This window comes from Aotus nancymaae, unplaced genomic scaffold (assembly GCF_030222135.1).
Source record: "Aotus nancymaae isolate 86718 unplaced genomic scaffold, 86718_ANA_hifiasm-v0.15.2.pri h1tg000002l, whole genome shotgun sequence".
NCBI classification, from domain to species: Eukaryota; Metazoa; Chordata; class Mammalia; order Primates; family Aotidae; genus Aotus; species Aotus nancymaae.
Genome location: NW_026988413.1, coordinates 55438499 through 55451816, shown reverse-complemented (window position 1 = coordinate 55451816; position 13318 = coordinate 55438499). Strand labels below are relative to the sequence as shown.

At 42.4% G+C, this 13318-nt stretch overlaps 1 protein-coding gene across 7 annotated transcripts in view; it reads right to left on the bottom strand.

Moving 5' to 3' along the window:
• Positions 1-644: 644 nt before the first annotated feature.
• CCDC146 (coiled-coil domain containing 146) overlaps positions 645-13318 on the bottom strand; it is a 249745-nt gene continuing 237071 nt past the window's right edge. For all 7 annotated transcript variants that reach the window (XM_064374780.1, XM_064374777.1, XM_064374802.1 and 4 more), the window contains 5 exons: positions 12442-12670; positions 8289-8417; positions 7622-7759; positions 2529-2777; positions 645-1188 (listed from right to left, as the gene is read on the bottom strand). In XM_064374780.1, coding sequence (XP_064230850.1) covers positions 985-1188; positions 2529-2777; positions 7622-7759; positions 8289-8417; positions 12442-12670 — 949 coding nt within the window. In that variant the 3' untranslated portion in view covers positions 645-984. The remainder of the gene's footprint in view (positions 1189-2528; positions 2778-7621; positions 7760-8288; positions 8418-12441; positions 12671-13318) is intronic.

The window sequence follows — 13318 nt, the reverse complement described above, 5'->3', positions numbered from 1 at the left end:
GGATATTATGTTAAATGAAATAAGCCAGGTACAGAGAGAGAAACACCAGATGTTCTCACTTATATGTGGAAGCTAAAAATTGTTGATCTCAAAGAAGTGAAAAGTAGAAGAGTGGATATAGGAGACTGGGAAGCTAGGGGAAAAGATGAGGGAAGGAAGGAATAGGGGTAGATTTGTTAGTAGGCACAGATTACAGTGAAATAGGTGGAATAAGTCCTACGTTCTAGACCACGATAGGATGTCTATAGGTAAAATCATACATAGTTTCAAATAGCTAAGAGGATACTGAATATTCCCAACACAAAGAAATAATAAAGTTTGAGATGATGTATATGCTAATTACCCTGATCTGATCATTATACATTATATGCATTGAAACTTCACTGTGTACCCCATGAATAGGTACAATTATTTGTCAAAAAATAAAATGAAAAAATGCAAAAAAGCCATGACAAGTTTCACGACTTTTTTTACATACTTTACAAGATTAAGTGATACTTCTTATTCAACAAAGTGAGTTATGCCTTTGCAATATTTGAAATATTTTCCTTTTCAAACAGTCATTCTTTCTTTTTAAAGTGTACATATTGAACAGTATTTGTTTTTTCTTGAATTAACAAAGACCACTCTGCCCATTTCTATCCTTCATTGAAAACTGTTTTATTTTTAGTGCATTTTTTTTTAGCACCTTGCCTACTACAAATTTCTGGAATGTAGTCAATATAAAGAGTGAAAAGGAAAATACAAGCAATTCAAATATATACTTTGACATGAATGTAGGACAGTTCTGTGTCCTATTCAATGTTATGTAAGGTTTAGTAGTTGGTGGGTAAATAGAGACCATGTTGAAATCTGTTGCTGACTAACTGTGGACACCTTACTTATCTATAATTTTAGAACAATTATGCTTACATTTTTCAGCTGTGGGTACAAGGATGCCTGGCTGAAGTCTTCTCCTTGAGAGGTCTGGATCTGTTACCATCTTCAGATTTCAATTGGCTTTACGACAGGTTTCCTTATGTGCCTCATATTGGCTCCAGGTTCACGGGGTTGAAAAGGAGCCAAAGCACCATAAGGTTTTGGCACAGGAAGAGTGTCATCTGCTTCTGGGATGTAGGCATTTGGACGCAGCTCTGCAGTCGTGTAAACACCACTGGGCAGCTCGCGCTTACCTGTTTCCGAGAACTCCTGCAAAGAAGGATTTTTCCTTTTCAGTTCTCTGAAAACTCTGGTGAAGTCACTTTATCCTTAGGTCCCTAAAGACACAGGTGGTCTGGACAGTCTTGGACTGTGCAACTGATACTCCCCAAAGGGATGGGAGGGGCAGGAGGGTGGAGTCACACACCACACCACACCACACACACACACACACACACACACACACACACACACACACACGTCACATCTCATTGGAATGGGCTGTATTCCTGGGGTTTAGGGTTTTTCAAAGACTTCTTGGTGGGTCCTATGTTCCCACCTCAGTATCTGTCATCAAGCACTAATTACTTCCCTGTTTTTGACAAAGGCAAAGCAACGTATTTCCCTTGGTAAGTCATTGGTGAGCAAATGTTATAAAGGAAGAGATAGAGGAATAAAGTGGAACCAGAGGAGGAAAATGGTTAGCAGCTTGCCCTGAGCCTCAAAGTTTTCAAGATTTTGCCTGTGCCTCTGGAAAACAGAATAATCTGTTACTGCACTGAAAAGACCTCCAACTGATAAATGACCGTGGCACACCACAGTTAAAATCTGAATGTGCTAAAAGGTATAGACCCAGGTGGTGTGGAGATTATAATTCAGGTAATTTATACCTGTGCTCAGGTATTCCTAGTGTTTCAAATGAAGCTTTGTTTTGGGTTCAGGAGCAAATTAGGGACCCTTTTGGTGACATCCACTTGAGAGTCTGAGTGAGTTGTACATCTGGATCATGTAGACTCCTTGGAAAGAGATGCCTAATTCCAGTCTAAGAATATTGACAGGCCATGGGGGTAGACAGAAGATCTGGTATCTAACTTGCAGGGTGAGTCAGTGATAGATCTAGCCTTAGGCCAGAGGCCTAAGGTGGGAAAAGAAAGGGGTAGGATTGAGGCCTATGATGTACACCAAGCATCTGCAGAAGGCAGAGCAACCATAACGCGGCTGGAGGCCTCACTGTATGCTGTGGAGGCCACAGCAGATGAACACGGACAGTCAGCTGTGGTCTGAGCAAAGGTGCAAAGAGAGAGATTGGAGAGTTACTGACAAGGCCGATGCCAGCCTGGTCATCGCTATGCTGATGGAAGGCCGTGATGTTCAGCCTCAGCAGCTCAGGATGTAAAGCTGTGGGGTGGGCCTTGTGCTTGTAAGTGTTCTTCAGTGAGTATTGTGGCATTTTGACTTATAGAATATCGTAAACACACTTCTTTCTAATGACTGTGGTGACTGTGTGTAGTAGAGTGAGGAAAGTTTACTTACATTGTGGGACAATCGACCCCCTGAAAGCGGCCCCCACTGGCACACTTTAGAAATGCAATACAGGAGCCAAAGCCTACCCGAGACTTTTCAGCCATGGCCGCGGCATGCATGTCTTCATCTCGAAGTGCCTTCAACCATTCTTTCTCAATTTCCTTACTGAGTGCCAGACCTCTTTCTATCCTGGAGTTGCAAGTGAAGATGAAGTCTTCTTTTTCCCTGACTTCCTTTTGGAGTTCAACGATCAGGGCTTGTTTCATGGACAGCTCAGCAACAACAGCCATCATTTTCTCAGTTGCATTTTTGATCCTTTTCTGATAGCCGTTCATCTGGAATTAAAGAGCCCAAGGGTTAGTCTATTTATACAGTCCATGAAGACTTAGGAAGATGGAAGGCTGCTGGCTGGCTGTAATGGCAGGGTACATTTTTGTCTGAAGGAAGGAGGGTCTAACTTGGAATTCACAGAAATTAAGAACTGAAAGAGATGGCAGAGATTGAGCCGAACACCCTGGTTGGGTAAGTAAGGACGAGGAGACAACAAGAAAAGGATTTGTTTATCTACTTACTAGATTGCAAGGTGGGTAACATTGAAGGGGATAGTTTAGTGCCCTCCCCCCCTTTTTGGGACTGAATCTCGCTCTGTCACCAGGCTGGAGTGCAGTGGTATAATCTCGGCTCACTGCAGCCTCCACCCCTCAGGTTCAAGTGATTCTCCTGCCTCAGCCTCCCGAGTAGCTGGGACTAAAGACACGTGCCACCACGCCCGGCTAATTTTTGTATTTTTAGTAGAGGTGGGGATTCACCATGTTAGCCAGGATGGTCTTGATATCTTGACCTCATGATCCACCCGCCTCGGCCTCCCAAAGTGCTGGGATTACAGGCGTCAGCCACTGTGCCTGGCCAGTGCCCATTTTTAAAAGGTAAGAAGGAGAGGTAAAGGGATGTTCTTTTTTAAAAATAAAATAAAGACAAAGTCTCGCTCTGGTGCTTATGCTGATCATAGCTTACTGCAGCCTGGAACTTCTGGGCTCAAGCCTCAGCCTCCTAAGTAGATAGGCCTATAGCCATGCACCACCACACTTGGCTAATTTATTATTTTTGTATCGATGGGAAATTGCTGTGTTGACAAGGCTGGTTTTGAACTTCTGGGCTGAAGCAGTCTTCCTGCCTCGGCCTCCCAAAGTGCTGGGATTACAGGCATGATACACCGTGCCCAGCCAAGAGTGTTCTCGATGCCTAAGTTCTAGCTTAATTTGCCCTTATTAGTTTGTCACTTATCCAGGGGAAAAAATCTGGTAGAACACAAGTTACTCTTTGCTTATATAAGATAATCAGCAGAAGTTCTGCATCTGAAACGACTTTTTAAATAAAAACAAGCACATTGACATGTTTGCATTATTGATCGTAATTCCTGGTGTGCATCATTACTAGGTCAGAAACATGCACGAGCCAAGCTGGGGAAAACTTAGTCAATAATTTAGAATGAGAGCTGTTCCTGGAGATTTTGTTGTTGTTGTTGTTTGTTTGTTTTTGAGACAGGGTCTCACTCTGTCACTCACGCTGGAGTGCAGTGGTATGATCTCATCTCACTACAACCTCTGCCCCAGAGGCTCAGGTGATCCTCCCACCTCAGCCTCCCAAGTAGCTGGGACTAAAGGTGTGCACCATCATGCCCGGCTATTTTTTTTGTATTTGTTGGTAGAGATGGGGCTTCACCATGTTGCCCAGGAAGGTCTTGAGTGCCTGAGCTCAAGCAATCTACCTGTCTTGGCCTCCCAAAGTGCTGGGATTACAAGCATGAGCCACTGTGCCCAGACTGTTTTGTTTTTTAACCTATTATTAATAATAATAATAATAAAGAAAAACACAAAACAAAAAAAGCTCTTAATATCAGCTATTTAGCATTAATACAGTTAAAAGACAGGACAATTTGGGGAAAAAAGATCTTAAAAGGCAAGAAAGAAGTAAAACTAGAATTAGGGGTTCCTGTCAGCTTTCTGTCTGATAAAGGGTTGAGTCTTTTAGTGTGATAGCCACAGTGGGGCAGTTCAGTGGTGATACCTTCTACCTGGCAACACTCACTAGTTCCTCTTACCATGCCTTATTTTTCTTCACATCATGTCCCACTGCTGATATTATACATGTATTTGGCTATTTGATTACAGTTTGTCATCCCGTAAGAATGTCCTCTTCATGAGAACACGGACTATTTGTTTTATTCATCACCATATTCCCAGTGTTCAGGACAGTGTTTACAATATAAGAGGCACCCCCAAAAATTAAAGTTGGATATTTTCTGAATGAAGGAATGAATGAATTCTTAATCTATTTCATTCTTTGTTCTTGGACCAGGATAAATTGGGACACACAAATGAGTTTCAAAATACTACACCTAACGTTGAATACCTTCCTCTCCTAATAGAGCATTCTCTGGTCACATCTGCACCTCTGCTTAGAGAAATGTTGCTACTAGTGATTTACCTGCCTCTGAAAATGTAATAACTTATTATTATATACAAATTTACCTCCTTAAGGGTAGGTAATATAAATTCTCATGACTCTTCTATACTGAACTGATTTTTAGGAACCATGTATTGAATAAAAATGACTACCACTAAAAACTTCAATGAGTCATTATCTTAAGTTTCGCCATTTTTATCTGACTTTTATGGTTCTGCATTGACAGCTTGCACTAACAGACTGTTTACTGATCAGTCCAGCAGCATTAGTGCAATTTACAAGTGTAACTCATAAAATAAGAAATGCTAAGACTTAGATAAGCTAATGCACTTTGAGTGAATTAGCATGTTTGATGTTTCTTTAAATATTGCTGCCTTTCCTTTTTTAAACGAATTTCCCCTTCTTTGGGGGAGTCATTTTTCACTCAACTACTGCACACTTGAGTCTGTGTGTCCGTCTGTGTAACTGGCCAACTTCCCTTCTCTTCCATAAATTAGAAAACAAAGTTTCATATTATTCTGGGTTGCTCCAAGTCTTAGCTGAGATTTTCCGTTTTCTGTTCCCATTTCTGTTGGGAAATTTGCAGGAGGAGCCATAAGCTATCTGGAAGAAGTGAGAGACTTGAGGAGATGTGCGTCTTGTTGAACACCTACAAGTGTTTAGACCACTTATGTGTTTAACTATGTAACACTCGTAAGAAATTCAGCTATCGTACCCATTACACGAATAAGAAAACTGAGTTTTAAGATCGTTTATCCATCTCTCTCAAGATCTTTGGCTAGTTTTGATAAGTCACAGATTTGGAATCTGAATGTCTTTCTACTTTCCAGTTCTGCACACTATGAGATTATCATTTTGAATGTGTGTGTAGGGGGGTGTTGAAAGGCAGGGAGGAGGAAGAAGCAGATGGAGAGCATGAAAGGTGTGGAAAGGAAAGGGGAGAACAGCTGGTAGGCTGGGACCGAGCCGCGCTGGAGCTCTCCTGGCTCTGGTAGGCTGGCACCGAGTCGCGCTGGAGCTCTCCTGGCTCTGGTAGGCTGGCACCGAGCCGCGCTGGAGCTCTCCTGGCTCTGGTAGGCTGGCACCGAGCCGCGCTGGAGCTCTCCTGGCTCTGGTAGGCTGGCACCGAGCCGTGCTGGAGCTCTCCTGGCTATGGAAGTGGCGCCACGTGCACGTCTCTAGCATCACTGTTGACTTCCAGGCAACTCTGCCATCAGCTTTGGTAAGTCAGGCCTCAGTGAAAAATCACTTCCCCCAAAGAAAGGGAAATTCATTTTGCAAAAGGAAGGAAGGCAGCATTTATTTAAATGAACATCAAACATACGAATTCAGGCACAGTGCACGAGCTTACCTAAGCCTTAACATCATTCCAGTGGCAGATGTGCAGCTCACAACTTTACCTGAGTTTATGAAGTCAAGTTGTGAGGTGCAAACCTGCCACTGGACTGACTGGTCTATTCGTGGAAGTTGTCAGAGCAGAAGCATAAGAGTCAAATAGAAATGGCAAAGATGGCCTAAAGTTATAGTCATTTCTTGTTCAGTGTGCCACATGTGCTTCTAGAACAGAACTATTTTTCATCCAACAAATGTTTTTCTAGAGTCTGGTACATGTTAGGCATTGGGGAAATTAAGAACGAGGAACATGTGCTGCCCTCAGGAGCCCACAGTCTCTGGTGTGGGCATTACTATTATCTATTTCTTCTGTCTCTCCCTACTAGAACCTGTGAGCCTCCTATGGTGTAAGCTTCCTCTTTGTTTCTGAACTCATGCCTAGCATGAGAGTAGCACATAGCAGCTGTTCAGTAATTACCACTGACTGGCTGAACTCTGCACTGGCGGGATGCTCCAGGAGCCCCGGAGGCCCGGTGAGTGGCCAATCCTCTGACGGCTCTATGGTACGCATGAAAGGCCTCACAAGAACGGTCTTGTGTAGGGGTAGACTGAGGAAGGAGCGAGTCCCACGCCTGCATGGACACGACACGGAAATGGAACAGGCATTGGGGATACAGGCTGATGGGGCAATCCTCCAAATGAACCTTTTTGGAAGCAGGAGTCAGAGCCACAGGAAGCCTTGGGAGGCCTGTGGGAGTCCAGGGGGACTTCTAGAGGCTCTGCTGGCTACTCCTTTCAGTGTAGCATCTAGCAGTCCCACCCCCACTCTGAGGCTTCGGATCTGCCATCCCGGTCTCTTACGCTTATTAAATTAGGGAGTTCCATGTTCCTGGCCTTTCCTCACCAGTGGGGCCTGCTAAGCACCTCCGTGGTGCAGCTGGCCTGGGTGTTGTGTGACTGCATTTCTCTCTAACAGTCCCCTTCCATTTCTGGGTTCTGGCTGAGTTCTGGATTGGACCATTCCCTACTCAGATCACTGGGGAAGTGAGACCTTCCACTTAAAAGAAACTGGAAAGGATTTAACTCTGTGCATGAGATACAAAGATAGCAAGTGCCATTATTTGGGTAGTTGCTCTGCTAAGTGAAACTTGTATACTGTTGTTTAAAAGCTTAGGTTTTGCCAGTGTGAAGTGAATTCATTCAGGGAGTAAGACTAAAACATGTTGGACAAGTCTCTGAGCCATCCTTCCATTTTTCTAAGTTTCCCTAGTCATAAAGCCTAATCTCTCCAGTGCTTCTCTCAATAAATCTAGCAGTCTGCGGAAAATAAAAGGTAATAAAGGAGCAAGGCAGAAGGGAAAAGGCAGGCTCTCAGGCTAACCTTCTTGGCTAAGAGCAGCGTGTCCTGCTTGCAGGCCTGAGTTCTGCTAGAGAGCCTGTCCGTGAGCCGGGAGACCTGCTCGTAGATGAAATCCTTCTCCAGCAGCTTCTCCTCCTTCTTGGCCAGTTGTAGTTCCAGCTATGTTTGAAAACAGTTTCAAGAGGAAGAAAAAAAGTCATATAGACAAAATCTTATTTCCTAATTAGCGCGCTATTTCCCCTTAAGCCCCACGAAATACGTCTGGAAAGTGTTTAGAGCTGGGTTAAGTCAAGACTTCCCCTGCCACAGCCCCTGCAGATACGGCTGGGAGTTCCTCCTCACATGGTAGAGTATGGCCCCCTTGGCTCTATCTAGTGTCCGCGTCACCATTCTTCTGATGTGTTCCCATCAGGAAGACCAATTAATCCATTTAAGATGCCAAAATTACTCCTTTAGGCCATGAGAGAAAGGTGCCTTTGGAATCTCGAAACAATTGGATTGGAACTTCTTTTGGCAAGTGTCTAAATCAAGCTTAGAATGTGTGATTAGATTACAGTGAAAGGACTGTATTAGTGACGAGAATAATGAAGGATAGGTCTGTCCGCATAACACGAAACAGTACCATAGGTATCTGTGAAACGATATCCACAAGGGGCTAACAGAGGCAATTTTCAGCAAGAATGTTTACCTCGTCTAATTTTTTGATCATTTCCTTTTCGGTCAGATCTTTCCCCGGAAGGAAGCGAGCTCTGTTCTTACCGTCAGGCTTTACAAACTCTTTCTCCAGGTCTCTAATTCTGTCTGTACACTGTGAAAACTATTAAGAAAGAAACATTAACTTTAGAATGACTTCTCTAGCTCAGTAAATCTGAAAATCACATTGCCAGGGTCTTTTAGAGTCTTTCAGTAGGACCAACCCAGGCAAGGGTAGAAGAGAACTCTGTTTTCTTAACATCCCATCAGCTGGGACCTGGTTAAGTGATGTTTTTGCTCATTTATGGTACTGCAACTAGGACATCTATAATTGACCATACAAGGTGAGGCAGTGCCGTCGGGGTCATAGAAAAAGCTGATTTCACCAACAGCCCTTGATTGCTTCCCATTTTGTGTTATGTTCATGGGATGCTGTGTGGCTGCAGGGCTCCAAGTATACAGCCTGATATGGTTTGGATGTGTCCCCTCCAAATCTCATGTTGAATGAAAGGTGATCCCCAGTGTTGGAGGTAGGGCCTGGTGGGAGGTGTTTGGGTCATGAGGGCAGAGTCGAGCCTTCATGAACGGCTTGGTGCCGTCCTTGCAATAATGAGTGAGTTCTCACTCTATGAGTTCAACTGACATCTTGTGGTTTAAAAACAGCCTGGCTGCCCTGCTTCTTTCTCTTCCTTCCTCTCTTGCTGTGCGATGTACCTGCTCCCCCTTTGCTTTCCACCGTGATTGGAAGCTTCCAGAGGTCCTCACCAGATGCAGATGCTGGCACCATGCTTCCTGTACAGTCTGCAGAACCATGAGCCAAAATAAACCTCTTTTCTTTATAAGTGACCCAGCCTCAGGAATTCCTTCACAGCAATGCAAACGGACTAATACACAGCCTTCACCTCTTCATTGCAGGTTGTTAGAGAGACCAGGGTAACTAGCATCCAACATGCTGGACTTCATTTCAAAATGCTTCACTGGCAATAGGTTCAATGGCTTCCCAAAGAAAAGAAAAACATTCGTATGGAATCTACCTAATGTGAACTCTGTGAGAAAAAGCTTGGGCTATTTGTATTTTTTTTCTGCTAAATCCCCAATACAGTGTCATATGTATCAACTATATTTGTTCAATCAATGAGATTTTGGAGGGGAATGCAGACACACAGCTACTCCTAAATGGAGTGGTAGCCACACTTAGTTTTTGTTTTATAGGGAGAGAGATGTGGAGCATGGTGACAGCCAAGAAGCATAATTTTCAGTTTTCCTACTGAATACCTATGTAATCTCAGGCAAATCATTTATCCTCTCTAAACCTTAGGTTCCTCAATTGTCAAATGGGAAGAAAAGGCTCAGTCCCATGGGGTTGATCCATCATATATGAGGTAATATATTTACGGTATTTTACAACATGTCTAGGACTGATACAGGTAGCATTTTTTAAATGTATGCTCCTCCTCCCTATGAAAAGAATGATAAATGGTGACAAATAATTTAACATTTTTCTTTTTCCTCTTTCATTCCTTAAATGTCCTTAATATAGAATTGAAGTATATATATATGTAATCAAGCATCTGTTGTGTTTATTATTAACAATACTTGATGCTCTCTTTTCTTAATTAGGAAATTAAATAAGGAACAAAAATACAGTGCTTGTTTATCAAAGGGGTGTCTCGATTTTATTTCGCTCTTGGCATTTGAGGAAAACCTGTTTACTCTGTCTGTGTAAAATAGTGACCTTGTGTCCCAAAATAGTTGCTGTGACTTCTGAGATTCCTAAAATTGAGCCATTATTACAGGAACCAGGAGAACAGACTCATGATAAACCTTGGATTAGACTTTTGGATAATTAAAAACTGTTCTGGACATCTGAAAAAAAATGCAAACCTTAAGAGAATCTGAAAAATGATGCAAAAAAAAAAAAAAGGGGGGAAGACTTAAAAAAATAAAAACCCAAGACACTGTGGCTATAAAAACTAGCAGGATATGACTGGGATCCGGCACTGCAGAACACAGCACAGAAATGGCCTGCCTCAAGCTCGAAATTCCACATCACGCCCTTCAAGGGTACACATGATGGGTGCTGAGTAGATAATCAGAATTAACTCCAGTCAAGTAAATAACTGATATCACATAGTCCACATGCCTCAGTTCATGTGCAACCAAAATGATAAAAGTTCATCATCAGGCAGGGTGTGTAGTGTTATTAAATGCCTAATATTTCCCTCTTGGGTAAAAGTGAATTTACATTTCGCATTAGATAATTAGTTTTATATAACAAAAAGACAATTTTTTTTTCCAAAGAACAATTTCATCCACTGAATGGAAGCATTGATTTGCAGTGAACACAAAAAAATACGCTTATACAATAGAGAGGAAATTATTCTGTTGCAGATTTTATTGAATTTAAAGTTCTTTTGTGCTGCTTGGCATTTTCATAGTTTAGGATGGGCAAAGATGAAGCTACATTTTGGGAAAGAGCTGGAAAGAACCAAATTCTTCTGTAAAATGGAATGAGGCAAGTATGGAGTTCCTGGGGGCAATCTGGGATGATGAGGCTGTGGAGGGAGAGGGCAAGTGTGAAAGACAAGCCAGTGAAATCGAGCTAGGCAAGGGTGCGGCATAGGGTATTAGTACTCAGCGAAGTGTCTCCAGTGATAGAGTGCCCCCAAGAAGAGCATGGATGTCTCGTATCTAACTGAAGTGCTTTGAATTTCTGTAATGTAACCCCACATACCACTGTCCCACATGTTTAATAAAGTCTGCTCACAGAAGCCTTGCATGAATGGTCTTGTGGAGGTGTAGCCTGAGGAAGGGGCGAGTCCCATGCCGGGGCGGACATGGCACAGAAGTGGAACAGGCACTGTGCGTGCAGGCTGATGGGCGATCCCTCAAATGAACCTTTGTTGGAAGCAGGAGTCAGAGCCGCAGGAAGCCTGGGGAGGCCTGTGGGAGTCTAGAGGGACTTTCTGGCCACTTGATCTGAATCTAGCTACATTTACTGAATAAATGAATGGAAGAACTCATGTCTAAATTTAAAAAAAAAAAACAAAACTTGGAATCAGAACATTGGCATATTTGTGCAAACTGAAAGAGGCTGTTATCTATATAGCATATACACATTCAAATGGCATAAAATATGAAAGCAGACCTATCATCCAGTCCCATGAAATTCTATGAATCCCCTTGACATGATTTAAAAAAAAAAAGAAAAGAGGGGGACCCAAAACTGTCCAGGGTATGAGCTAAGGAAAAACATTTACTTGTATACCTAGAAAATAAATGAAAGGATCTCTCTCAGATTTTTGATAATTTTAGTAGTAATTATATATTGGGGGTAGAATTTTATTTTCTTCTTTATAATTTTTATACTTTTACAAAATTTCATTCACCAAATGTCTTTACTTTATTATCAGGTAAAAAAATAGCAAACCTGACATTTTAGAAAAAATGTTATAGATTAGAATTTGTTTCTGCTACATTGAGTCAATGGGAACAAGTTTAGGCTACATAGTTTTTAATTTTAAAAAACTTCTATTAAGAACAAACCACAAGTAACACATGTGAAGAAAGTAGTTTATGTAGCTTATTAGTATTTTCTTTATTTTGTTATTTCATGTATTAGGTTTTTGGATTTATTCCACTTTTAAAAAGGCCGTGTCAGAGGTCAGGTTACTAAGCTACCGTAGAACTACGGTGGTTAATAGCCAAGTCATATGTGACTGCCAACTACTAATAGGCCACAATCTCCAGACAATCTCGTTCTGGGGGCCAGAGTATGAAAAGTGAGAGTGCTGGCTCCTCTGCAACATCTGTCCAGTAAGCAGCAATGACATCATTATGCTGAGGGGAGAGAGCCTAGATCACTATGAGGAAGCTGAGCTAGAGATAAGTCCTGGGAGGCATTAAATTCCAAGAAAGGCAGAAAAGGCTTCATAAGAAAAAAAAGACCATGTGTAGCCTGGATGCCTCAAGCACAGATTCTGTCCTAGAGTAGCATCCAAATGCATTTTTAATCAAGATGTAACTCATAGACTCTTATAGATCCCAGAAATAGTATGGCTTGGTTTACATGCAAGAACTCATTCATGAACTGATAAAGGCAGAAAAACATAAATGGTCGAGGAAGTGTCCTGTGATCACTCACCCACCTGAATTTGGAGCACAGCTAGGTCGGCATCCAGGGACCTTTTGGCTGGCAGCAATTTCTGGGCCACACGAATTTGTCTTTGCTTGTCAGCAATCTTCAGTTTCAGGAATCGGATCTTTTCTTCCAGGACATGTATTGCAATTTCTCCATTTAGTTTCATCTTCTCTTGGATATTTATTTTTTCATAAAAAATGCATACTTCTTCTTCCCGCTGTATCAGCTGAACGCCACTATGGTCAAATTCAGAGGCAGAGGCTAAGTGGGCATTGAAACTACCATTTCACTAGTCATTGTGGTTCCCTCAGCTTTGGATGCAAGATGTACATCAACATAGCATACTTCCAGAGGGTGACAAATAGTTATCAATGGCTTTCTAGATAAACTGCATCCACACTTTGGATTTCTGTAGAGATAGGAGGGTTACTGAGCCTTTCAACTTTGAGACCGACCATGTGGTTGGCTAGCCACAGTGTCTCTGCAAGTCCCAAAGGTTTTCCTGGGCTGGGAAAGAATGCCATTCCCAATGCACAAACAAAGTGATCCCACGGTCTGATTTTCTGCCGATCCTTTTCTTGGGTCAGACTTGCCAACCAAGGCCTGGCCAGAAACACACAGGCAGGGGGCCAGGGAATGTAGCTCTGGGGTGCGTCTGCTCTATATTAAGTTGCTAGGCCCATTAGTTTCTTCTCAAGTTGAATATTTCTGATTGTAATTTCCCCATAAACAGGCAAAAATCTATGTTTTGTAACCATGCCAGGAGAAAAACCCCTCTTGAAAGGAGAATATGGGGAGGAAACAAAGTAGGAATGTTCTAACCCTAGCAGCTCTGGTCTGCATGACCGATCATGCCCCACTGATCTGAGTAGCACCTGGGTGTA